Consider the following 26,504-nt stretch of genomic DNA (forward strand, 5'->3'; position numbering starts at 1 on the left):
AGGCGCTCTGGTGGGAGTCACTGGAAGACTGCAGGCATAAAGGTCTCAGGACGCCCTGGAGAACTCATTTTCCAAAGGCCTCCCAAGCTCTCCCGCAGTGGGTTCAGAAGTTTACAGGACTTAAGCACGAAAGAGGAGACGGCACACCTCCCACGCAGGAGCCCTCCTAGGTAAGTAGATAAACAAATAAACCAGAAGAAGAGGAAGGACAGGCCAATGTTACCCACGGCGGCCATACCAACGCAAATAAAATACCAAATACACAGTTAAAATTGTTTCAAGTCTCTCTCTCCCTCCCTGTCTCAGGATTCCTACTTTGCTGACGCTAACGTCCCCCGGACTCCGTCCAGGGAACGTGGTTGGTGGCTGGCTCTCCATCACAGCCCAGTGTCCCGAGTCTGTGCTACAACTGCTGTCTCATCGGCTGCCCCGTCCTATACCTCATGACCCAACAGCCTTGATAGCGTTAACATTCAGATCGTGATTTTATCCATTCTCAAAATATAAGAATGTCAAGCAATTCTGACAATTTCACTTGTACTTAAAAGGTAGTTATGGAACATTATTTCATTAAACTAAAAGAAGAGATATTAAAAATTCATGCAAAACATTCAGATGTAACAATCTCACATGTGATGTGTCCCTCTGATTAATTTTATCAGAAGACAATGTATGCAAAGTGTTGACAATCTGTTTCCAAACAATGTGTTCATGGGTCTCCCATTTCTGTATTTTCTTTCTTTTTCTTTGGTGTACTGAAATTATCCTTTAGTTTGTCTTTAGTTTACATTAAAATTGGGATGTTGACAATATACCTATACATAAAATATGGGAAAGAGCAGTACTTGTTGACAGCAGAATGACAGCTCAGTGCAAGGAATCTGTATGTTGTGTCTAAGATCCTTTCAATTAACAGAGTAGTTTTTTCTTGCTCTCGTAGGCAATTTATCACACACTTAATGCAGTTTGTAAAACTCTTCCTTTAGATTTTGGCTTCTTGTACATTTGTAAATATTGATTTCCTGCTAATATTTACTAAGAAACTTGTGATTTTTAGTAGAATCAAATAACGTGTTTCAATGGCTACAATTTCGGGATATAAAAGTCTCTAAGAGGAGGCATCATACAGGCTCTCTGCCGTGCTGGCTGTGCAATTTTGAGAAGAGTCCACACTTGAGGATTGACTTGTTTGTTTCCCTCGTGTAGTGTGAAATGGAATTTTCATTTAGGTTTTATATTATGTGTGGTTGGGTGGCAGGGTAAACTACATTCCTACCTTCATCTCGATTTGTTTGGTGTCTAGATTCTGAAAGAGCAGTTTTACTCGAGTTTTTCCATCATCTGAAGATCCTTTAAGCTGAGAGAATTTAAATCTCCAGAGCACATTCTGTAAAGGAATGAAATTAATTAGTGATTTAGAAGCAAGAGTTCACTTATTTAATTAACATATATTAATATATTAAATAACCTATTTAAATGCAGACATTTGCTTAATTATCTACACTGAGCATGTGATGATTTGTCAGAATCTCTACCTTCTTCTCATTGTTCATTCCACGGGAACTCAACTCCTCACACCACCCAGCTTTCTCTCTCCCACTCCAGTCAGCCTGGAGTTCCACCTGCCAGGAGAGCTCACCAGCATCCAGTCTTCTCTCCCCATTCCCACTCTACCCTTATCCACCCTCCTGGTTTTCTCATGGGTTTTCCTGTACACAGTCTAAAAGCATCACAAGATCATTACTCCTTTTTCTGCTTGTAAAACTTTAAAAAATCCACTACAAGGTCCACTTCTTGCTACAGTATATGAGACACAGTCTAGAGTCCAGATAAAATGAAAACCTTTAATCCCGTTTGACACGCCCCATCTGAGGCTATGTTCAAATCACTTAACATTAGTTTCTCCTGAAACAAGTTGAAAAATGTAGATAATATTACCTCTTCATACTAGTGCAAAAATTACTTAATGTTTGCTAAGGTACTTGAAAGATGAAATGTACTCTATGAATAAAGACTCTTACTCTTTAATAAAACAGAAGGCTGCAGCAAATAAAAATGTAATGGCTATCTTTTATAAAAGATAGTCTTTAATTATAGGCACTTCATTTTTTAGCAAGCTATAGATTTAGTTTCTATTAAAAGCATTTATTTTGAAATAACGAACATATTTTTCTCTAGGTATCAAACAAGCAAAGAGTTGGGGAGAAAGGGAGAGTTTCAAAGGCACTTTTACCCCATCTGCCCCTTGATCTGTTTATTCACCACCCACACTGACTTCCAGTTCTTGGCCACGGCTTTCTTTTATATAGAATCTTGCAGCTGAACACAGTCTCTGCATTTCATGGCAAAGTGTCAATGTTCCTTCTGGATTTTGAGAGACGTGGAGTGATGTAGGGTCTTAGGGAACAATTACCCCAGCTCTCTCGTTCTCACGATGAGGAAGCTGAGTCTATGCCTCCCACTAGGACAGGGCCAGGAGCCCTGACTCCAGGCATTAGGGACCTTTCAGACTAGAATTAGTAGAGTCTGTCCAGAATGAGAATATTCAGAATGGTGTAGGTTCCAGAAGTGTCACTGGGCAACTGGAATAAGCCAAAGAAACCACCACCAACAGCACAATTGGAAGATCTGTGAAGGGTGATGGGAACTGGCGCTGGGGCAGCCCCTCTCGCTCTGTAGGCCCCTGCACAGGGCCCTTCCCGGAGCTCCTCCTGTCTCCACGCAGCCCCGGACGCCCAGGGCATCACTCAGCCCCTCTGGGGGCTGGGGAAGACGGCTGTGATTTTAGCCTCCAAAATTTAGTTAAAACAGCCCCCATCTCACCTGCCTTTAAAGGTGCCCACTCCTAGCTTCCATGTGAGGAACCTGCAGTCACCTGAACGTGTCATCAGCAGAAACCGAGAAATCTTGGATATCATGGTTTTGCCTAATTCCTCATAAAATGATCAAGACTCAAACGGCTCTGTGAACAGCAATCACCCAGTCTTTGGTTCAAATTTGATTATGAAAAAGAGCTCAATAGTGGTAAAAGTCTAGGAATTACCTAAATAATTAACATTTACATAGCACTATAAACAGCTGTTAAAGTATTATATACAAAAAAACGTGTAAAAATACCTGTGCGAAAACTCCCTTATTGCTTAAAGAATTCAAAATGGTCCTCACAACTAAGTGCTTCAGGTATATCATTATTCTCTTTTGGGTACATTATTTTTATACTGAAACCATCCTAAGTGAGGGCTGGTTTGAGGAAAATGCTGCCTCAAGACACACAGACACAGTTCGCTGGCTTGAAGCCATGTGCTAATTTTATAACACAGCCCTTGCTCTAGGCGAAGTAAGTCAAGTCCTTTCACCAGCTTCTCAAGAGCACACGTTGCCATGAAGCACCGGGATTCAGTGCAAACGGTCCGGCACGTGCTGGGCAGGGACGGGCAGCAGGCGTGGTCCCCGCGCTTGTGCGTGGCCGTGGCCGTGGCCAACAGACTGCAGTGCAGCAGCGTGTCCTCCGCAGCCCGAACTTCCCAGATCATCAGTGGCGGCCTCTGGGAACTCCTTCTGAACTCTTCTTTCATGTACCTAAAACGGTCATTTTTCTAAAAAGAAAGAGTTTGCTACTTCCATCACGTATGACATTTCTGCACGTTTTATCTAGAAGTGGTTCTGGGTGATAGTTTAGTTTCAGGACGCCGGGCTCTTCTGCAAGACGTGACTGGACTTGCGAGGTCAGAATTCCGCCTTCTTCCACTCACGCGGCTCCAGAGACGCGTCTCTGCCGACCCTGATCCTAATAGCAGCCGTACCACCAACAACCTGGGACGCACGTAGGGGCCGAACCCCCACCCGCCGTCCAAAGGCTGGAGGGAATCCTGATTGTCGGGTCTCAATCTCCGAGGACAGAAACATTCTCCCACGGTTTTACTAATTAAAAACAGTTTTATAGTTAAGTGTATGTTATAGGAAACGTTAATGTTTATTTTTATGATTTCGGGTTGTTAATGATGATGAATCACTGTTCACTTCCTTTGTAGCAAATCTGAATTATTAAAATATTGACACTGGAAAGTATATTTTACTCCCTCATTGTAATAGCTCAACTAGCATTACCAGAAGACGTGAGGATAAAAGGATGAAGTGCCTTGTGGTGTCAGAGCGAAATTCATTTTTGGTATTTTCTTGAACAGCGATGAAGAAACTTTCTTCTCCTTCCCAGTCAGGCCAAAGCCAGATTTTCATTTCTTCTCCCACAAGAAAGTCAATTCCTTTTCAGTTTTTCTTCTTCTTCTTCTTTTTTTTTGTGAGGAAGATCAGCCCTGAGCTAACATCTGCCACTCCTTCTCTTTTTGCTGAGGAAGACTGGCCCTGAGCTAACATCTGTGCCCATCTTCCTCCACTTTATATGGGACCCCGCCACAGCATGCCTTGATAAGCAGTGCGTCGGTGCGCGCCCGGGATCCAAACCTATGAACCCCTGGCTGCCAAAGCCGAAAGGCAGCACTTAACCACTACGTCACCGGGCCGGCCCCACTTTTTCTTCTTTTTCAAAAACTGATCTCTCTGTTCTTCCACATTAGTCACACCTCGGCCCCACAAGATAGTCGGGCTTCAGCCTGAAGAACAGGCTCCTTGGGGCTCAGGCCCAGAACACTTTTATGAGCATCTCCACCGATCACCCCGAACAGAGAAGCATCGTTTTTTTGCTATGTGTGGGGAACATCCAGATGGTAGAACGGAAATTTGAAATGTAAGTTAACAGACAGAGACAAGGCCAGCTTTTCAATACGCCCCCAAGTAATGAGTAAATGTGGAGAAAGTTCACTTTGGTTCTAGATCTCAAACAACTCTGGATTGCACGAATGTGGGCTGCGTGCAGGCTCTGTGACTTGGGGAGGAGGGCTGCGGGGGCGGGGTCCCGCGGGGGCGGGGGTGGGGCGCTGTGGGGAGCTCTGCAGGGGCCTGGGCGCAGACTGGGGTCTCCTTCGAGGCTCTCGCGGCTTCCCCACTTGCGTTGCTCCTCTGTCGTCTACACTGTTTTCTCATTCTTGTTGCTGTTGTCCCCTGCTTCTGCTTCCTTACAACAGAAATAGGGCATCAGTTAGTGCTAAACCAGAGAGAGCAAGAAAAAAGAGGCGAACATAATCATCTTGACGCCCAGCTTGCCTTAATGCAAGTTTGGGAATGGGCAGTGACATGCTTCTGTCCGGGCAGAGGCCCCTCTCATTTCCGGAGTGAAGGTGGAGGGTGGGGGCAGCCAGGCCGGAGTTCTAGTTTATTCTAGTTTAAATATTTTTTTAAAAGTGTCTAGAAATTTAAAAATATCAGATAATGGTCTTCCCATTTATTTTGTAAGTGCAGAAAAATTTCCGTGGCCAAACATATTTCTTTACCCATGTCATTTCGGATCTTTTCAGCTTAACTGCTCTTTATCAGTGTTGAAAAAGGAGAGCTGAGGGCGAATGGATTCGTGCTGGGAAATAACTGCTCTCCCCCTCCCTGGCAAGTATAGAGTTGAGGAATTAGGAGATTTGACCACACCTGTGCTTCTGAGGTGGATGTCTGTGCACACGTCCAGCATTAAAATTTGGGCTGCTTTCAAAATTTAGAGTCCCTTTTCTCACAAGCATTTGGTTACTAAGTATTGCTGCCATGTTGTGGGTCTAGTTTTGACCCAGAAATAATACACAAATAGTCTGACCTAACAGGCTAATACAGTAGAGAAGTGCTAACTATCTTGTGAATAATAAGTGTGGTAAATTGCAATCTAAATATTTCTGGGCCAAAAAATCTACTTAGTTTTTCATAATGACTTATGTAAAGGGCATATGAAGAAAACATCATTTTCATAATTATTCATAATTATTTCATAATTAATTATTTTCAAAATTATTTCATATCCATCTAGAAATAATCAAAAACCTGTTTACACTGAACTTACAAGTGTCATCTTGAAATTATAAATAGTTTATAGATTTGCAACCTATTGGTATATTCTTCACAGTTAATCTGGAAAAGCTTTGCTTTTGAAAATTAATTCGAATATTGTAAATTCTAAAATAAAGTTTTAAGGAATACAAGAAACAAGCCCCTGGAACAGTTTTCTTTTTATACTGTCATATTTTGTTTTCATTTTCAGCTACTGTCTGAATACAAAATAAACACATAAGTATCAGGCCAGAACTTTCTGAAATAAAGAAGTAACCACATAAAAAATGTGAAGTCAGGCGTTCAACTCCAACGGGAAACAGGCGAGGAGAAGGTCCCGGTGTCTGAACCTGAGGTTCAGAGGAGCAAAAAGACGGCTTAACTGAGACTTTATGAAAACTTGACTTAAAGAGAGCAGACTGACACTGAGTGGGTGAAAGACTCAGCGGAGGAAGGTAAGAAGGTCTCCCTGAAAGGCGGAGGTGCTAAGAGGCTGAAAGCTCGGCCGGAGCAGGTTCCAGGGGAGGCTCAGCCCGTCTCCAGCCAGGAGCTCCTCTGTGCCAGGCCCTCCTCTCCCACCACACAGGACCCCAGGTCCCGCCGGAGGAGCCTGCAGGCTTGTTCTAACACAGTCGGGGGCGTGCTGGCTGAGCAACAGCCCCTTCGTTCAGCAGAGCGAGGTGGGTAAGGGCCACAGATAAATACATTTTAATTACAAGGGCTTAGTTTAGTTGTACAGTTCCGTTACAAGGGCATTTAAAACATTACAGCTTCACCCTGAAGGGTTCACAGCCCAGCTTTGCACAGCATTAAGAACGTATCATAGCCATTTAAAATTTCACTTGATCAGTTTTAGGGCTAACCAGGGAAGTGTGCTGAACACAATGGTGGGAAGCCCCTCTTCAGGCCCTGAGCACAAACCGGCCTGACCGTGTGGAAAAAGTACAGCAGGGAGACGGAGAGGGTGTGTCAACAAGGAAGCAGTGTCCTAAAGAGAGAAAGGCCTGGAGCAGCCCAGGAAGAAAGGAGATTCCCTGGATGGATTAAAGTAAGAAGATGTTGTTGGGGTGAGTATGTGGGCATCCTAAATCACCAACTTCTGCTCCCATCTCTGCTCCCCAGAGAGCCCCGGTCGCTCTGGGGGAACCAGGCCCCTCAGTCCAGATCAAACCACACGTGTGAAGGCTCGAGTCTGGGCAGGATGTTAGAGAGGTTGTGTCTTGTCGTTTGCTCCGTCTGAGTTGGCTCTTCCGATAGCACCCTCAGGAACACCAGCCTGGGGAACCAACTTCCTTTCACTCTGATGTCCATAGCTGGGGGGACTGCGGGGGTCCCCTGAAGGGATAGTGCCAGGCACTCCCTCTTACAATGCCTCGCAATCACTAACGCTCCCCCTGGCCTGGCTTGGCCAGTGAAAGAGGTGGGTGGGTACAGTATGGCCCCAAGAGAGCAAGAACATGCTGTGGGACCCACAGGAAGATAGTGAGACGCCAGCTTGCCCGGTGCTTGGCCTGTGTACACTAGGAACCAGACCTGCCGGTTGGGAATGAACCACCCACAGGGCGCTGACACAGGGTAAGTGTCCTGGTGAGCACCTTGCTCTTCAGATAGAGAGCCCGTGGGCTCCCTCTAGGGCGGCCTTGTCTCCAGCCCTTCAGACAAGGCTGGCACGTGCAGCCAGAGAAGTGAACACCGGACCCCCGGGCGGGAGTTAGGAGGGTGGTGAAAAACTGCTTTTCAGGTGAAATTTGGAGAGTCTCCGTTTAGATTTCCTGAAGCACAGGATTACTTGAAACATACGGCAAAAAACAGAAGTGACAAATCAGGCCTGATAGCTAACAAATTGTGCAGGTTTCTTCCTTACTCGAGGACAGCTGCTTTGTTATTTCACTTGTCTCAGAGGTTGCATCTGATAAGATTGTGCAGATCTAGCTTAAGACCAAATAGTACGAACAGCAGGTCAGGGAGCCTGTAGTGGGGGAGCAGAGTGGTGGACCAGGTACAGTGGGCAGGCCCCTGCATGGGGACGGGGAGCCGTTTGCCCTCTCTGTGACCTTGATGTTGGACGGAGACTCGAAATCCTTCTTAATATTAAGTATTTATGCAAATAGATCTTATTATCATTCTGAACACTATGTAGACCCCTACTAGAAAAATATCCTAACCATTTTCCTGGGAGGAAGAAAAATGACAAGGACCACGATGAGTTTCTGGGTCAGAATTCTGTCGAGGATGCTGACTCCTACTTAGACCAGGGTCCCAGCTCCACACTGTTGGCTGTCGAGCTGACAACACTCTTGGTGTGGGGCCATCCTGTGCACTGTAGGATGTTTAACATCATCTCTAATCTCTATCCACTAGATGCCAGTAGAAACTCCCCTCCAAGCCGAGACAATGTCTCCAGGCATTTCCAAATGTTCCTAGGGTGCAAATTCTGCCCCGATGGGAACCACTGCTCTAGAATAACGGAAAAGAAGTGAGGGCAAACTTCTAAAGAAGAGGCGCACAATTTCACACAGGCTCATGAGCTGACTGCCATGATTAAATCATTGGCGAGAGTATCCAAAGGCTTTAAAACACAGATGTTTGGAAATAAACAGCTGTGAGGAAATGAGCGACAACTTGTAGGAGCTGACATAGGGCTTCATGTGTTCTGTGCTGACCCGCTGCACAGGCTGGCTGAGCCATGGTGCGCAGAGCTGCGGGAGGGCAGGTACGGGGGGTCTGAAGCCCCCGTGCGTGCTGCAGTGACCATAGTAAAGGCAGCATCTATCACACTGATGCTTTCCCATCCGTTCATTCTGAATCAGCAGAGAGTGGATTTTTAAGAATATTATACGACAAAACATTGGCTTGATGTTTGCAAAACATTTTCTCAACGCTTAGCGAACACCCAGGTCTCTTAGAGAGGCTAACGGATGCGGGTCTAGTTCCCCATGGCTCACACATGGCGGGTCTAGTTTAATGCCCAGTAGAACCAAAACCACTGGCAGCTTTGCATTCGTGGGATCAGCACTCGACTTCACCCCCCAGGGACGGTGTTGTTTTACTTGTAACAAAAATGCCCAGGTTTTACCGCAGGCAGGAGTTCACGTTTTTTCTCAGTGTTTACCTTCCCTTGAGCAGGACCTAGGAAGCGCACACTGTGCTCCCTCTCCCTCCTCACCCCACGCCCACACAGACGGTGTTCACAGGCACCAGGAGGTCTGGTCAACAGTGCCTGGCTCTGGGGCTGGTGGAGATCGTGGGGCCTGAGCTACCTTACAGTGACTGCTCGGCATCTTACCTTCGTCTTGCTGTCGAAACAGGTGAATCCCACGGCAAAGTCCACTGTGAAGCAGCGCGCTTCTCCCTGCCAGCTGCACGTGTAAGTTTTGGACTAGAAAAAAGTGTTAATTTTGAGAAAACATTCTTTCATAACGCTGTTTAACATCAATCAGGTAGTGATAGTATTTTCCCCCACGGTCAGAAACTACTTTTTAAAAAGTCATAACATGCAAACCACGTGGAGCGACACTGGAGGCCCCGTCACAGGAAACCCGCAGAAACAGTCCGCACACAGCCACTACTGCCTCGCTTTTGGTCTGTGTGTAGAAGTTGGACAGTCTGTACAGGCATCGCTCTAACTGAAAATAAACACAACAGAGCCCAGCAAATCTCTACTTGGCAAAGTGTTTTTGAAAACAACCAGATTACTAAGTTTTTTGTTTGCTAACTCATTCAAAAAGACCTCCTCTGTCATACGCTCATTTTTTTTCTCTCGTTTAAGTTGCCTGGCGCGATGGAAGGTTAGGGCCGAAAGTGAGTTCCCGGAGCATCTAGACCCTGCTTTTCCTTGGGAAGCATTCTGAAGAGCAGTTCACCTTAAAACAACCAACGGCAGAAAAGCGGAAGCAGCGACAACACCCAACACCAAGGACGGAGGCCTGGGGCCCCTCCCAGGTGAGAGGCTGCAGTGGCTCCTGCGTCCACCGTCCACCCACCAGGGCCGGTGTGGGGGCTCTGCTGACACAAGACCTTTTATGGGGAGAAACCAAAGCTGTGAAGCACCTGGGCTCACGGTACCAATGCTGTTAGGCCTTGGGCACACACACTCACACACACACAGGGGCCAGCTCCCACACAGACACACACACACACACAGGGGCCATTTCTCTCTCTCATACACACACACACACAGGGGCCAGCTCTCACACAGACACACACACACAGCGGCCATTTCTCTCTCTCATACACACACTCATACACACACAGGGGCCAGCTCTCACACAGACACACACAGACACACAGGGGCCAGCTCTCACACAGACACACACACACACAGCAGCCATTTCTCTCTCTCATACACACACTCATACACACACAGGGGCGAGCTCTCACACAGACACACACACACACAGCGGCCATTTCTCTCTCTCATACACACACACACACAGGGGCCAGCTCTCACACAGACACACACACACACAGCAGCCATTTCTCTCTCTCATACACACACACACACACACACACACAGGGGCCAGCTCTCACACAGACACACACACACACAGCGCGGCCATTTCTCTCTCTCATACACACACACACACACACAGGGGCCAGCTCCCACACAGACACACACAGACACACAGGGGCCAGCTCTCACACAGACACACACACACACACAGCAGCCATTTCTCTCTCTCATACACACACACACACACACACACACAGGGGCCAGCTCTCACACAGACACACACACACACAGCGCGGCCATTTCTCTCTCTCATACACACACACACACACACACAGCAGCCAGCTCTCTACACACAGACACACACACACACAGGGGCCAGCTCCCACACAGACACACACACACACAGCGGCCATTTCTCTCTCTCATACACACACACACACACACACACACACAGGGGCCAGCTCTCACACAGACACACACACACACAGCGGCCATTTCTCTCTCTCATACACACACACACACACACACACACACACAGGAGCCAGCTCTCACACAAACACACACAGACACAGCAGCCATTTCTCTCTCTCATACACACACACACACACACACGCACAGGGGCCAGCTCTAACACAGACACACACACCCACAGCAGCCATTTCTCTCTCTCATACACACACACACACACACACACACACAGGGGCCAGCTCTCACACAGACACACACACAGCAGCCATTTCTCTCTCTCATACACACACACACACTCACACACACACACACACAGGGGCCAGCTCTCACACAGACACACACACACACACACACACGCACGCACGTAGGCAAAAGCACAGATGTGCAGAGATTCGAGTCATCTTCCTGTCGGCATTTATTCACTTCTCATTCAGCCCGGGTTCTTCCTGGTTCTTGGAACGAGGACTGACTCTGCACTGAAACCTGGACGTCGCGTATTATGAGGTCCATGATCTTACTTAAACCCTCTGTTTTAACTGACTTTCTCTGACGCATCTTCCGCAGGGGAAGGGGGCTGCCACGTCACCGACAGGTGAGGTGGAAGCCCAGGTTGCTCGCCTGGCCTCTGTGGGTACGGGGTCCCCGTTGCTACTGGGCCCCACACATCTCCACTGACAGCACGGGCGACGGTGCAATTCTAACCGTCCACTCCGCTCCTGACACCACCCACGGGGGCGGGGGGGTTCTCATTCCTGCTGGGCGGGGACCAAAGTCCTGGCCCCCCTCGGCTCTCTGACAGCACTGGTGGGTTTGGGCAGCCACGTCCCAGCCTGGGGGCGCTGCAGGTCTAGGCTCCTGCCTGGCTGTGGCTGAGGGGCTCGGGGGCCGTGGTGTTTTCTGTGGTGTTTGGTGGAGCAGAGCAGTCATTGTCTGGAAGCTTTCTGTCTTGCTGGGCTGCCCTTCCCAGTCCTCGGGCTGGAGGGAGCAGCGTTCGTGGGGCTTTTCGGGTCTGCACCCGCCCCTGTTTCCGGGTTGCAGCTTCTTCAGCCCAAGTCTGGGACATGCGGGAAAGAAGGCACAGGCCCTCCACCCTCAGCCCCGAGGGGCCTCGGGCCCCAGGGCCCCTCGCTGGTCGGCCTTCTCTCCACCTTCCAGAGACACCTCAGTCGTGCTTAGTGGGAGGGACAGAGAAAGCGCCTTTACTCCACCTTCCAATTAATTAATTTGTTAAAAAAGCTTATTTGCTGAGTTAGTGGCCACTACATGAGACACTAATTTAATAAAACCAACATTTAAAAATTAACTCGGGGCTGGCCCCGTGGCTTAGCGGTTAAGTGTGTGCACTCCGCTGCTGGCAGCCCGGGTTCAGATCCCGGGTGCGCACCGATGCACCGCTTCTCCGGCCATGCTGAGACCATGTGCAACTATGACATACAACTATCTACTGGGGCTTTGGGGGAAAAAAAGGAGGAGGATTGGCAATAGAGGTTAGCTCAGAGCCGGTCTTCCTCAGCAAAAGAGGAGGATTAGCATGGATGTTAGCTCAGGGCTGATCTTCCTCACAAAAAATAAAAATAAATAAATAAACAAAAATTAACTCGATTGCTATTGTGGGAGATCAAGATTTGGCCACCCTGAAATCTATCTCTTTACCTTGATTTTTTTCTCTGAGGGACATTTGACCTCCCCCACTAACTGCCTAAAGAATTTGACATGGTGGCTCCTTCCTGGAACAGATCTATCATGATGGCTGTAAAGATAATGTAGGATAGAGATTATAATAGGAAAGGCACCAACAAGCCCATCTTATCGGAAGTTCCGTCTCTCTGGCCACATTCTCTGGATGGCCCTGTGAGGAGTTGCCAGATAATCATTTACATTTATAAGGGAAATCTCCATTTGTAAAGGTATCTCCCTCTCTGTATTGGGAAGAGGGGGGATGATCTCCTTTCTAGAAACTTATCAATGTGGAAGGTGAGGCCTTAAATCTGCATAATAACCTTACTCTTGTTTACTGTGCTTTAGTGGTAATCTCCTGTAACTGACTCCCCCCACCCCCAACATCCTCCTTTGTTGTTGGCTGAACATGGTATTTAAGATGAGAATTTCTGCTCTTGTGTTGAGAAACGCAGTGTCCCTGCTTTCTCCCATGTATACATGTTATTAAACTTGGTATTATTTTCTCATGCTAACCTGTCTTGTTAATTATTTGGCCAGACATAAGAACCTTAAGAAAAAGGGCAGAAGGAGATTCTCCCTCTTCCCCTGACACTATTGAGAGTCCAGCTGGGCATCTCCTGTGGCGCCCGGCGCTGGTCTTGTGATTTAGTTCTTCACTCAGGGCAAACGTGAGCTGGCACCAGCAGAGTGTGACAGAGGCGAGGCTTTCTGTCACCACCCTGGCCCGCAGGCGCAGCGGGGCAGGTGGCACAGTGGGCACAGCCTGTGCCCCGGCGTGGGGTCCCGGCGTGGACAGCTGCTGCTCGGCACTGTGGCGGGCCTGCCTTGTGCCATCATCGCAGTCCCGGGGAGTGCGCAGGGTCCCCGCTGCAGGGAGTTCGTGGGGGGAAAGAGCCCAGAGGCGCCTCGAGCTGCCCGCAGCCCCTACGAGCCTCGCTCGCACGGGCCAGGCTGGTTGGGTTTGGTTGTGGTGTTTGAAGAAATCGAGGCTGGACTGAGCGTGGAGGGCCGGCTGTGGGTCTAACCTGCCCGGATGGCAGCGTTCCCGGCCCATTTGCTGACGCCCCTGTGCACGGTCAGCTGAATCACGGCCGGGGTCCCAGGCTGCAGCACAGCACCACCCTCCCCTTGGTCTTCCGACACTGTAGAAAGCTAAATGTGCTACGGTGGCGGAAAATCAGGACAATCAAGACTACAACAGCTTCTGATAGACAGTAGACTGTGAACTGAATCGGGCTGAGATAACAAACGGTGTTAAATAGCACATTCAAGTTTACTTTCGACGACGTTAAAAAATTCAGTCTGGTGCCGTTAATATATAAGGCATGGAGATTAGCCTTTTGAGTGTTGTGGGAACATGCACAACGTGTTTAAAAGAAGGGCTAGAATTAACAAAAGCGCTAAAGAAGGGATGTATTGATAAACCCAAACAAGGAGTGCAGAGCTGTTTGGAGAAGCCAGGCGCACAGGACAGGAGCCCACGGAGAGAGCCGTCCTGTGGGAACAAGCAGCTCCGGCTCTGCCTGGGCACTGCGGTGACGGTGAGAACCCGCAGTCCCATCCAGGTGAGATCCGGTGACTCGAGTCCTGGGTGCACACCTGCCGAAGTCCAGGGGCGGGGAGGGCGGGGGGGGTGAGTGACATGGGGGGGTGCTGAGTGACGTCCAGGCTGTGCTGAGGGGTTGACTTTCCATTTCTGTCTGGAGGTCGACGAGCCCCGGAGGCCAATGCTTTCTTCCGTCTACGCAGTCCGGGTTGTGGAGTGAACGCCGAACAAGAAGTGTCCAAGTGGACTCAAGGGCTTCTCCACAGCACTCAGAGCAGCTGTAACTCAAGGCACACGTCCGGGTCCTGAGGACTTTACACTGCAGTCTCCTGGGACCTCAGGAGGCAGGCGCTTTTCTCCTGTTTCACAGTGGGAGGCCAAGTTCTCCGAAGCACAGTGTGCCCCATGGCCCAGGGTCCCAGCTCCTGACTGCTGCACTCGCCACTGCAATGCCACACGAGCTTGTGCAGCCATGTGCCTCCACATTCCTCCTGGGTTGGTCCTGTGGGTTAAGTGTCTCCCCTCTAAAGACATGCTGAAGTCCTAACCCTGGTTCCTGTGAACGTGGCCCTATTGGAAACAGGGTTTCTGCAAGCGTGCCCATTCTAAGATGAGGTGAAACGGGACAAGGGTGGGCCCCAATCCAACAAGACTCGTGTCCTCGTGAGAAGACAGAGCCACAGGGAGGAGAACACCGTGTGACGAGGAGGCAGAGACCAGATGATGCAGCTGCAGCCCAGGAGACACCCAGATGGCCAGGAGCCACCAGGAGCTGGAAGACGAGAAGCATCCTCCTCCAGGGCCTTCAGAGGGAGCATGGCCCTGCCCACTCCTCATGTCGAACTTCTGGCCTCCAGAAATGAGAGAATCCATTTCTGCTGATTTAAGCCCCCCAGTTTGTGGTGTTTGTTAGGGAGCTCCAGGAAACTAATACAGTACTAGTTTAGCAAGGCCACGAACAGTCCCACAAGCAAGTACTTCAGAGGGATCCGGGAAAGCATCCATGTCGGACTTTTCCATCTATCTGACCCCCGTTCCCTGGCGCGTGCCTCATTAGACAGAAGTGTGTGGAGTGGGGTAGAGAGATGAAAAGGGATTGTGGGGGGGAGAGAGGGAGAGAGCCCAGAGGTAAGGGGTGGACAACCAGCACTGCCTGGTGGCCCAGAGGCACCGGTTGGTGATTAGGCTACACGGCTCCACAATGACTTCCCGTAGTGACTTTTGATTCTGCTTCTCTGCTTTAGAGTGGGTGCTGCTTCAGCCTGTCTTCTATTTACATTTTTATTATTTTAATGAAAGTTTGTTATAAAGTACATCACACATACTGACGTCTTCACATTGCTGCCCGTTCCCTTTCAGGCCGCATCCTGCACACGGTGCCCTACACAAATATGCCTTAGTGTTACATGTTTCTGAAATTCACATAAATGGAATGAAGACTGTGGTCCTAATCCATACCCTCTTCTGGCAGGGTCTACGAGTTCTGGTGGCCATTCCTTGTCAACACTTGGTGTTTTCACACGTGTAATCTTGCCCGTCTAGGAAGTGTAATGGTAGCTCACCGTGACACTAACTTACACTTTCTGCCACCTAACAAAGTGAAGCTCCCCTCTCTCCTTCTTCCCTTCTCTGCTCCGATCCTGAGAGCTCTTGGCCACGTCCCTGTGCCCTAGCGTCTCCAGGTAAAGGCTGGATTGTCTCCTGCTGGAGCTCGGAAGGACAGCTCTCAGAGAAGACGAGGCCCCAGGCGTCTTCCGTCTCTGAGATTTTGTTAGTCACATGTGGGTGATGTTTAAATATAGCGCACACAACAGCTGCATGGCCGCAGCAGGCATTTATCATCGCAGAGATGACCCAGTGCCAGATATCACGAGGCAGAGTAACCGATGCACGTTTTCCCTGGAACATAAATATTTACGTGACTTTATATTTTGCATCGCTCTTCCGGAACAAGCAGCAGCCTGTTCCCTCCACTTGCGTGCAGATGTGTTAGGAAGAGGGGCACCGGGTTGGGTGGACATTGGCTCACGGATCCTTGAGTGGTGGAATCATTTTCTGTTCTTTAAAGTAGAACAGAGCAAGCCAGAGCTCACTGTGCCACTTCCCCTCAGGGAAATATGGAGGAAAACAGGAGAAGCTGCCTTGGATTCCTCCAGAGCTGCTGCTGCTCCAGATCGCCGATCCCCGGGACGTGGCGCTGGCGTGACGGGCAGCGAGGACGTCACCCAGGAACCCCGTGAGGCCACACGCTCTGTCCTGCTACTTGGGGAGCGTCAAATCGTTTCTGTGTCCTGTGACTAGGATGGACACAGAAAGGGCAAAAATGGGCATCTCTCCTTACTCCAGGAACACAGTTTACTGTGAGTACAGCAGACTCTTCTAGAAGCCAGGCTTTGTGTTAATAGTGGAACTCCATGAAGACCACGATTTTCTTAGAAATGTGATGCCTCCAAATCTTGTGCTCAGAAGCACGCACTGTGCTGTCTTTCCGCGGAAGAGGGGCTCCCACAAACAGCAATGCGCAGGGAAGGTCATTTGGGGTAGAAAATCGAGAAACTGCAAAATGCAGGTGATTCAGAAACCTCTCGACTTTCCGTGAGACAGGAAAGGCGGGTCCAGTGTGGGTGGGGCTGCGGTCGCCTCCTTGTGCTGCTGTGGACAGTGAGCTCCTTTCTCCAGCTTTGCCAGTACAGGGAGGGAAGGTTCCTCCGATTTGTGAAACACTTGTGAGAGGGGGCCTAGCAGAGAGGTCACTGCCCAGGAGCTGCTGCCGGGGTCTTCCCTGCACACCTATGAGCAGGGTAACCCAGGGATGTTACCTAACCCTCCACCCCTCACTTTGTCACCTGAAGAATGGGGTGACAATGGTTCTGACGTGCATGGCGGCGATCAATACACAAGCTCTTACAACAGTGCCTGGCAGGCAATGAGAACCAGTGGGTTAGCGATTTTATGGTTATTCTGTCAAATTCTGTGATAAGTAAATCAAATATCAGCACAGTAGTGGGCAACGTTAAGAAGCACACAGTTCACTGAATAGAAGCTGAAAGTGAAGACATCTGTCTACCTGCCGTGGTCCTGACGGGTGACTCTGCCTTCTGTAATTGCCGTTTCTATTTCAGCTGAAAGTTCCTCAAGTCACGACATTTCTGGGCTTCGCTTTCCCACGTGGTTACCTAACGCCTTTGGGGACCAGGGTTAAAACGGAGGATACGTAAGGCAGGGGGTGGGTGACTTACTGGAGAGGATGCTGTCTATTCAGTCTCTCTCCCTGTAAGTGCTTCTGCACCTCTGGGAAAAGCTTTTCTGGGAAGGTGATGTTATTGAAGTAAATGAGGAGGAGACGGCCGCCTACCGTGTGCAGGCTCCATGCTGGCCCGTGTCACACCGACGTAAATACACCACCCATCTGATGTGTGGGCCATTTTAATCTTCATTTGAGAGTGGAAAACAGCAAGACTCAGCATCGTGGTCGCAGCTTATGAGCACACAGGAGGTGCAGGAACCGGGACCCGCAGGAGAGAGAGGGGCCTCCAGTTCACCCCACGTGGCCTCCATCCTTAGACACCCACTGAGATCGCGATCCTCCCAGCACTCCAGGTAGTGTGGGGGACGGACGCGGGGTTTGATCCTCCAAGCTCCAGTGAAACAGAGGGAACTAAAGAGACCCCAGGTCAAATCCACTCCTCCTTGAGAGCACCTAGAAAACAGGCTCATCTCATACCTGTTTGCTTCTTCAGGGCCTGGGACAGAAACCTACGAAGAGTGTCATCCTAGCGAGTGTTTTCATGGTATTCCAGCCTTGATTTCTACCTCCAGACGGTATGCAGTTTATAAAACAAGTGAGGGAATTCACTTCCCTCTCATACCCAAGGAATTAGACTTGTATTTCTTAAGATAATAAGATATTTTGTTCAATGATCCCTATTGGAACTTCTCACCTTATTTTAATATCCAATTCCTCAAATGACTGTTTATTGTTGATAGAAAGTGCTTATGTCCATACAGGCTTGAGGACCACTGCCTTGCTTAAAAGACTAATGACTAATCCATTTACACTTGGAATTAGCAGACTTTGGGGTTCCTTATTGCATTTCTGATTGGAGATGTCTTCAATCTGAAATTCTTTTCTAAACATAGGTCGGATCATCTGTTATTCTAGAAACTCTCATGATTTCTCCTAAGGGAGCTTAAGGTATTTCTACTTTGTACCTGAGGAAACTAAGCTTCTCTTACAAATTCACTCATCTGTCAACTATTTAGGTGCATAAAATATGCCACGTTTAGAGAAATTGGGTGAAATGCTCAAAGCCTCCTCCGCAGGGAGGGGCAGGACCAGGATCTGCATGGGGTCTGGCCCCAACATCTGGACACTCCTAGCTGTTCAGCGTATCACCCAGCTGTCTCCCCCAGGCAGAAGGACCACTGAAGACCACAGACAAGGTGACACGGGCCAGCGGTGTTTGAAGAGGACGAGACTGGCAGTGGTGTGTAGAATGGATAGTCAAGAATATAACGGTCAGCTACGAGGCTGTGACAGTGACTCAGTCTCAACACACTGAGGTCACCTGGACCTGGACCCCTGGATTTTGCTGCTCAGGGACATCTAGAATGTTCTTAGCTCACAAGTCTAGCTGGGTGTGGCTGAGCTCCAGTTTGGGATCGTCCAAGAAACAGAACAGTCCACCAGGCCGTCCTTTCTAACTCCCTGGTGAGTGACGAGAAGGAAGCCACCCTGTGGTGGCCTTGATGCCACACAAAGCCTTTCCCTAGAGACAAACTCCGTCAAGAGGCCTGCTCCACACGTCCGGACACAAATCAAGTCTGAATATATTTAAGAAGACGGAAATCACACAAATTATCCTTTCTGATCACATTGGACTGAAACTAGAAATCAATAGGAGAAGGAAAACTGGAAAATCCACAAATATGTGGAAATGAAATAACACAATCTTACACAACAAATGGGTAAAGAAGAAACCGCAGGGAAATGAGAGATATCTGAGACAAATGAAATGAAAACATAGCACAGCAAACCACGGGGCCCAGTGAGAGCAGCGCCAAAGGGAAGCTTTCTGCTGTAAGTGCTTTGAACTGCTTAAACTGCGTTAAGTCCAAAAGGAGAAAGACCTCAAATCAGGAACCTAACTCTACACCCTAGGGAACTAGAAAAAGAACAAACTAAACCCAGAGCCAGCAGAGGCAATGGCATACCAACAATAAAGCGGAGATAAAATAAAGGATAGAAAGACAAAGAGAAAATGGACTGAATGCACTGAATTGTACACTTCAAAGTGGTTAAAATGGTAAATTTCATGTTACATATATTATTATAGAGAAGGAAAAAATAGTGCAGAAAGGAGGATGAGCAGTGCCAGCTGCGTGCACGTGTGCCCAGACGCCCAGGAAGAACGCCCAGGCGCGAGCAGGAAGGAAGAGGGGAGAGCAGGACTCCGGGGGGGAGGGCGTGCCCCAGGCACCTGGAGACGCGGAACTCAGGTTCTGGCTTGATATGACATAAGATCCACGAACAGACTTGCCTGTTTTGTTCAAAGGGGATCCCCAAGCCCTAAACACAGGTGTTACCGGATAAGTATCTGTCGAGTGAGGAATGACAGCAAACACTTGTATGGCCCTTACCACGTGCCAGGTGACATCATAAGCTTCACAAGTTCCAAAACTACCCTAGGAAATTAATTCCCATTTTACAGATGAGGAAACTGAGGCAAATACACGTTTAATAACTTGCTCAGGGTCCTAGAGCTGTCAGGTGGGGAAGCTAGGACTCAACCTGGGCATCTGTTCTGGAGCCCACGCTCCTAGTCACTGTGCCACAAGGAATAACGCAGGGGAGGGTTATGGGTCATTGTTTTCAAAGTTACAACTATGAAGAACCCTCTTTTCTTCTAGTAAAGTAACCACAAAACCACGGACAGGAGACAACAGCTCTTGCCAGCTTTTATGTGGAAATGCTATGTGGGCCTGTTTTTGCTCTGTGGGACATCTGAGCCATGGCCCGCAGGGTCGGAACACCAGGCTGTGGGTGGCTTTGCTCCCAAGACCTTGATCTTCAAATAAGAATTTAAGCGCTCTCGGTAAGGATGGTGCTATTTATAGTTTCCTCATTCAGCTTTACAATCAAGAGTATTTCTCTGCTTAAATTTGCCACCTGTGCTGACTGCGTCGGCCAGCACCAAGGGAGCGGCTGCTCTCCACGCCGCCCACACCCAGCGAGACACCGTAAGGGACGCCCAGGACGGGGTCTGGATGTTGTGACTGCAGGTCAGTGTTCACAGTTTCCAGTTTCCCCATAAACAAGAGATGCGGCAGATGTATTTATAACCTCTGTCCAGGGAGAGCAACGCAGAAACGTGAGGAGCTGGGAAAGGCGTGTGTTACCAACACTGCCCACAACCTCTGCTGTCGTTGGCTCAGAACCAACGTCCCCTCCACAAGCAGAGTTCCTCACGCCCCGTGGACATGCTGTTTCTCTTCCCACCCCGTAGCTTTACTCTCAAGAAGTTAAATTGCTAAAGTTTTCCCAATTTTTAAATCTGTACAGTGTTCCATAAATGTGGAGAATAACAACTCCTCGTTTAGACGGGAGAACAGAGGGGGCAAGATTGACATGCTGTCACTCAGCGCAGAAGGCACATCGTAAGCTCAGATTCTCTCCTCTCCCAAGGGCAGGTTCCTTTCAGTCACATGAGCTTCCACGGCTGCATCACAAGCCCCTCTGTTGACCAGACTCACTTGTCCAGAGACCCTGGGCAGATCCACGGCAGAGCCCAGTGAGCAACCATATTTGCTGGGAGAATGACCAAATTCTGTGAGAACTGCTTACTTCTCTGCAATGTACGTTCTGAGCAATGACTGGATATGCAGCACATGTGACATGCCAGGCCTGGAAGGAGGAAGCTCTGCAATGCGAACAATCAATAAAAGCCAATCTGGCTGTGCTCTTCCCTGACAGGAATGCTAACTGAAGGATTGGATTAAGCCCTGAAATAAATTAAGGAGCAGAAATAGAAACATTACAAGCACTGCTCTTAGTTCCCATTTAATTAAATTAAGCAACAGTGGTTTTTAGAGGAATGAGTACCAAGCTGCAGCCCAGTCGGTACTCCAGTATCTCCCTGGGAAATATTCAGAAGGGCTCCTTTGTACCAAAAACAGCACTAAATAGCATTCCTCACAATTACGCTTACGTCAATGATTCACTCTGGAGACTTCCAAATATTCACCATGGAGATTGCTCAATTTAGTTTTAAAACAAAATTTCCACCAAGAGCAGAGCTCCAACGGTCCAGCCACGTTTTCTCATCAGCAGCTCTGTGTGTATTCAAACAGCTGGAGAAGACACCCTGGCTATTTAACTGTGTAATCCGCAAACAGGTATGCATGCCTAAGGTCACCTGAATGCACCAAACATTTCTCAGCAGTCATCTGCTCAGCACTGTCGGGATACAAAAACGACCAGCGTCCCTGCCGCCTGGGGGTTACACTACGTCCCTGAGGAAAGTCGATAAATAGGTCGTGGACAGACACAGACAAGGGCCACCTGCAGGCTGTATCGGGGGTGGGCTGGAGCTCAGGGTGCACGACGAGCCCCAGTGATGAAGGCCAGACAACGTGTTGGGGACAGTCTGTTGTGTCCCCAGGCCCTGGTGGGGACTGGACTCCAGCACCGTCCACAGCCGTGTCGATGCACTGCAGGAACACAAGGACGCGTGGTCTCTGCCATTGACAAGTTAGTGTATGGTCTGGGAGTTGACAGGAGACGAACAGGAGCCAAGGACAGCGCCCCACGTTGCACCCTCGGCCTAAGTGGACGCAGTCGCCCAGATGTGAGGATCTGCAGACGGGAGCCCAGGATGACTCAGAGGCCGGAGCCTGCCTAATCGAGGAACGCGCTGGAAGACCCTGGATTCAGGGCAGCAGTGCGGGGCGGGGTGTGGGGGGCAAGGAGGGGCACCGACACCCCCTCCTCCGGCACGGAGGCGTGTAGCAGCTTGGGCTGGCCGGGGCTCAGGAAGCGTTCTTGCACGGCCTAGAGGGTCTGCTTTCCTCCCATGCAGCCGCCTCCCTGGGCTGAGCTCAGAGGATCTGAGATGCAGGACCTGGTGCTCCGGAATGTTAGCTTAGCTGCCACCCTCCTGTGGCCACTCCCGTCTTAATCTCTGTATTGTATGCCTCTTGATTATATTTTAAACTTAATTTAGAAAGTAGCCGTGCAAGTTCTGGTGTCCTGGGAAAGCTTCCTGCAGGGCGCACTGCACTGAGCCTTACACACACACACACACACGGGCACAGACACACACACAGACACACACGCACACGGGCACAGACACACACACACACGGGCACACACACACAGACACACACGCGCACGGGCACAGACACACACACACACGGGCACAGACACACACACACATGCACACGGACACACACACACACACACACACTCCAGAGCTCTCCAGATCTGAGCTTCAGGTTCCGGAGTCTGACACTGGGCGGAAACCCTGGCTCTGACATTCTCTGACTGTGTGGCCTGGGCACACAGGGCACACAGGTACCTTCTTGCGTCACCTGTAATGGGAGTCCATGAACCTCCCAGGAAAGCCAGCTCGACTTACAAGAGAGGGTGCCCAGAAGGGCTGGAGCAGCTCCTGCACACAGCCTGTGCCCTGTCACTTCAGCCACTGTGACGATCGTGTGTGGACTGCTCCTGTGTGTTGTTAACCCACATGGTGTGTGTGCTCGTGTGTGTGTGTGCACACACCTGCGTGTAGAGGACAGATAAAGGGGTAGGCCTAATCTTCAGTCTGCATTGCAAGTTCAAGTCTGCGAATAATGAAAACCTGAGTAAAATATTGGCAAATCAGTTCATGAGAACAACATTTAGAATATTTAAAATTGGAATGTATGCTATTACATATTTTGGCCTTCGAGTCCGGTCTACATTCCTGATTAGGGCCCAGCCTCAATCAATACTTTAACACAGTAATTCTCCCCAAGGTCCAAAGTCTTCCTGAAACTACTCACTGCTCTTCTCTGCAAAGCTAGGAAGGCAGCCCTACTGAGCCAACAGTGGCTTCCTGTTTGTGAAATCTGACCTGGCCCTCCACATACTCTTCTACGCTGATATTCACCTCGTCTGCTTGTACAGATAAAGACTGGCTGTAGTCAAACTTAAAACCACACGACTATGCATTGTCTTACTCCTTAGAAAATACAACAAACACGGGATAGACACCCTGGTTAGCAGACCGATGGCCCCCAAGATGTCCACATCCTAATCCCAGAATGTATGAATATGTTTCTTTATTTGGCAAAAGGGATTTTGCAGAGTGATTAAGTTAAGCACCTAGAGGTGGGGAGATGATCCTGGATCACCCTAATGAAATTACGTGAGTCCTTAAAAGTAGAGAACTCTGTCCCCCTTGGTCAGGGAGATGTGATGATGGGAGAAGGGTGACAGAAATGAGGCTGCTGGCTCTGAGGATGGAGGAAGGTCCAGAGCCGAGGCATGTGGGGCTCCTTATGAGTTGGAAACGCATTCCACTAGGGCCTCCAGCAGGCAGTGGCTCTGCCAACAACCCCACTTTAGCCCCAAGGGACCCATGTTGGACTTCCAACCTGCAGGACTGTGAGATAAAACACATGTGTCGCTGTAATGCACTAAGACTGTGGTTCTTTGCTACGGCAGGACGTAGAGACTAATGCAGACACTACAGATGTTTGCCTCTATTTGACTTTATGCCTCTGGCACTAAATTTTTCTGTGACTTTTAGCAAATTCACTGCCTTCTTCCACTCTCAAGGTTAGCTGAAAACAAACTGTTTTCCTAGCCTAGTCCTTGAACAAACAACCTTTTCCTTTGCATTTCATTCCTGTCTTTTCCAAACAGTTTCAGAGCAGCTATTTACATGGGTAGCTATAACCACAACTCAAGTCATGAACTCACTTGTGCAAACTTCAGAGTGGCAGCCGTTGATAAGACAGCACTTCCATAGATGGGTATTCACATCACCCACATTACTCTGCCTCCCAGACAGGGGGAGCCCGTGTTGGCTTTACCCTCTCGTGCTCTCGCTGTTCCAGGACCCATCGGTGTTCATCCTGCTCAGCAATATGACACTGGGCTAGGAGGCAATTGAACTGAACAAAAGCCACTCACAAATGTCAAAGGTCAACACACCGTTCCCATCAAGGTCAGTGGTGTTGAGGCGTCTGAGCACACGTCAGGAGAGTGTAACTGTTACTAGGGAGCATCCATGCATGTGTCATGAGAGTGTAACTGTTACTAAGGAGCATCCATGTGTGTGTCAGGAGTGTGTAACTATTACCAGGGAGCATCCATGCGTGTGTCAGGAGAGTGTAACTGTTACTAAGGAGCATCCATGTGTGTGTCAGGAGAGTGTAACTGTTACTAAGGAGCATCCATGTGTGTGACAGGAGGGTGTAACTGTTACTAGGGAGCATCCATGCATGTGTCAGGAGAGTGTAACTGTTACTAAGGAGCATCCATGTGTGTGACAGGAGGGTGTAACTGTTACTAGGGAGCATCCACGCGTGTGTCAGGAGTGTGTAACTGTTACTAAGGAGCATCCATGCGTGTGTCAGGAGAGTGTAACTGTTACTAAGGAGCATCCATGCGTGTGTCAGGAGAGTGTAACTGTTACTAAGGAGCATCCATGTGTGTGACAGGAGGGTGTAACTGTTACTAGGGAGCATCCATGTGTGTGTCAGGAGTGTGTAACTGTTACCAGGGAGCATCCATGCGTGTGTCAGGAGAGTGTAACTGTTACTAAGGAGCATCCATGCGTGTGTCAGGAGAGTGTAACTGTTACTAAGGAGCATCCATGTGTGTGACAGGAGGGTGTAACTGTTACTAGGGAGCATCCATGCATGTGTCAGGAGAGTGTAACTGTTACTAAGGAGCATCCATGCGTGTGTCAGGAGGGTGTAACTGTTACTAGGGAGCATCCATGCGTGTGTCAGGAGAGTGTAACTGTTACTAAGGAGCATCCATGTGTGTGTCAGGAGGGTGTAACTGTTACTAGGGAGCATCCATGCGTGTGTCAGGAGGGTGTAACTGTTACTAAGGAGCATCCATGTGTGTGTCAGGAGAGTGTAACTGTTACTAAGGAGCATCCATGTGTGTGACAGGAGGGTGTAACTGTTACTAGGGAGCATCCATGCATGTGTCAGGAGAGTGTAACTGTTACTAGGGAGCATCCATGTGTGTGACAGGAGGGTGTAACTGTCACTAGGGAGCATCCATGCGTGTGTCAGGAGTGTGTAACTGTTACTAAGGAGCATCCATGCGTGTGTCAGGAGAGTGTAACTGTTACTAAGGAGCATCCATGCGTGTGTCAGGAGGGTGTAACTGTTACCAGGGAGCATCCATGTGTGTGTCAGGAGAGTGTAACTGTTACTAGGGAGCATCCATGCGTGTGTCAGGAGAGTGTAACTGTTACTAAGGAGCATCCGTGTGTGTCAGGAGTGTGTAACTGTTACTAGGGAGCATCCGTGTGTGTCAGGAGAGTGTAACTGTTACTAAGGAGCATCCATGTGTGTGACAGGAGGGTGTAACTGTTACTAAGGAGCATCCATGTGTGTGACAGGAGGGTGTAACTGTTACCAGGGAACATCCATGCGTGTGTCAGGAGGGTGTAACTGTTACTAAGGAGCATCCATGTGTGTGACAGGAGGGTGTAACTGTTACTAGGGAGCATCCATGCGTGTGTCAGGAGTGTGTAACTGTTACTAGGGAGCATCCATGCGCATGTCAGGAGGGTGTAACTGTTACTAAGGAGCATCCATGCGTGTGTCAGGAGTGTGTAACTGTTACTAGGGAGCATCCATGCATGTGTCAGGAGAGTGTAACTGTTACTAAGGAGCATCCATGTGTGTGTCAGGAGTGTGTAACTGTTACCAGGGAGCATCCATGCGTGTGTCAGGAGAGTGTAACTGTTACTAAGGAGCATCCATGCGTGTGTCAGGAGAGTGTAACTGTTACTAAGGAGCATCCATGTGTGTGACAGGAGGGTGTAACTGTTACTAGGGAGCATCCATGCATGTGTCAGGAGAGTGTAACTGTTACTAGGGAGCATCCATGCGTGTGTCAGGAGTGTGTAACTGTTACTAGGGAGCATCCATGCGTGTGTCAGGAGAGTGTAACTGTTACTAAGGAGCATCCATGTGTGTGACAGGAGGGTGTAACTGTTACTAAGGAGCATCCATGTGTGTGTCAGGAGTGTGTAACTGTTACTAGGGAGCATCCATGCGTGTGTCAGGAGGGTGTAACTGTTACTAAGGAGCATCCATGTGTGTGTCAGGAGAGTGTAACTATTACTAAGGAGCATCCATGTTAGTGACAGGAGGGTGTAACTGTTACTAGGGAGCATCCATGTGTGTGTCAGGAGAGTG

General features: G+C 49.1%; 1 protein-coding gene across 5 annotated transcripts in view; it reads right to left on the reverse strand.

The window, feature by feature from the left end:
* The window catches only part of SNTG2 (syntrophin gamma 2), a 327,759-nt gene that overhangs the window by 24,283 nt on the left and 276,972 nt on the right, over positions 1-26,504 (reverse strand). For 4 of the 5 annotated variants that reach the window (XM_087437204.1, XM_087437201.1, XM_087437200.1 and 1 more), the window contains exons 15-16: positions 9,209-9,301; positions 1,277-1,387 (exon numbers count right to left, since the gene is read on the reverse strand). In XM_087437204.1, coding sequence (XP_087293330.1) covers positions 1,277-1,387; positions 9,209-9,301 — 204 coding nt within the window. The remainder of the gene's footprint in view (positions 1-1,276; positions 1,388-9,208; positions 9,302-26,504) is intronic. The other variant, XM_087437202.1, reaches the window with a different exon arrangement.

Source organism: Ceratotherium simum, chromosome 11 (assembly GCF_057802395.1).
Source record: "Ceratotherium simum simum isolate JZ-2026a chromosome 11, ASM5780239v1, whole genome shotgun sequence".
NCBI classification, from domain to species: domain Eukaryota; kingdom Metazoa; phylum Chordata; class Mammalia; order Perissodactyla; family Rhinocerotidae; genus Ceratotherium; species Ceratotherium simum.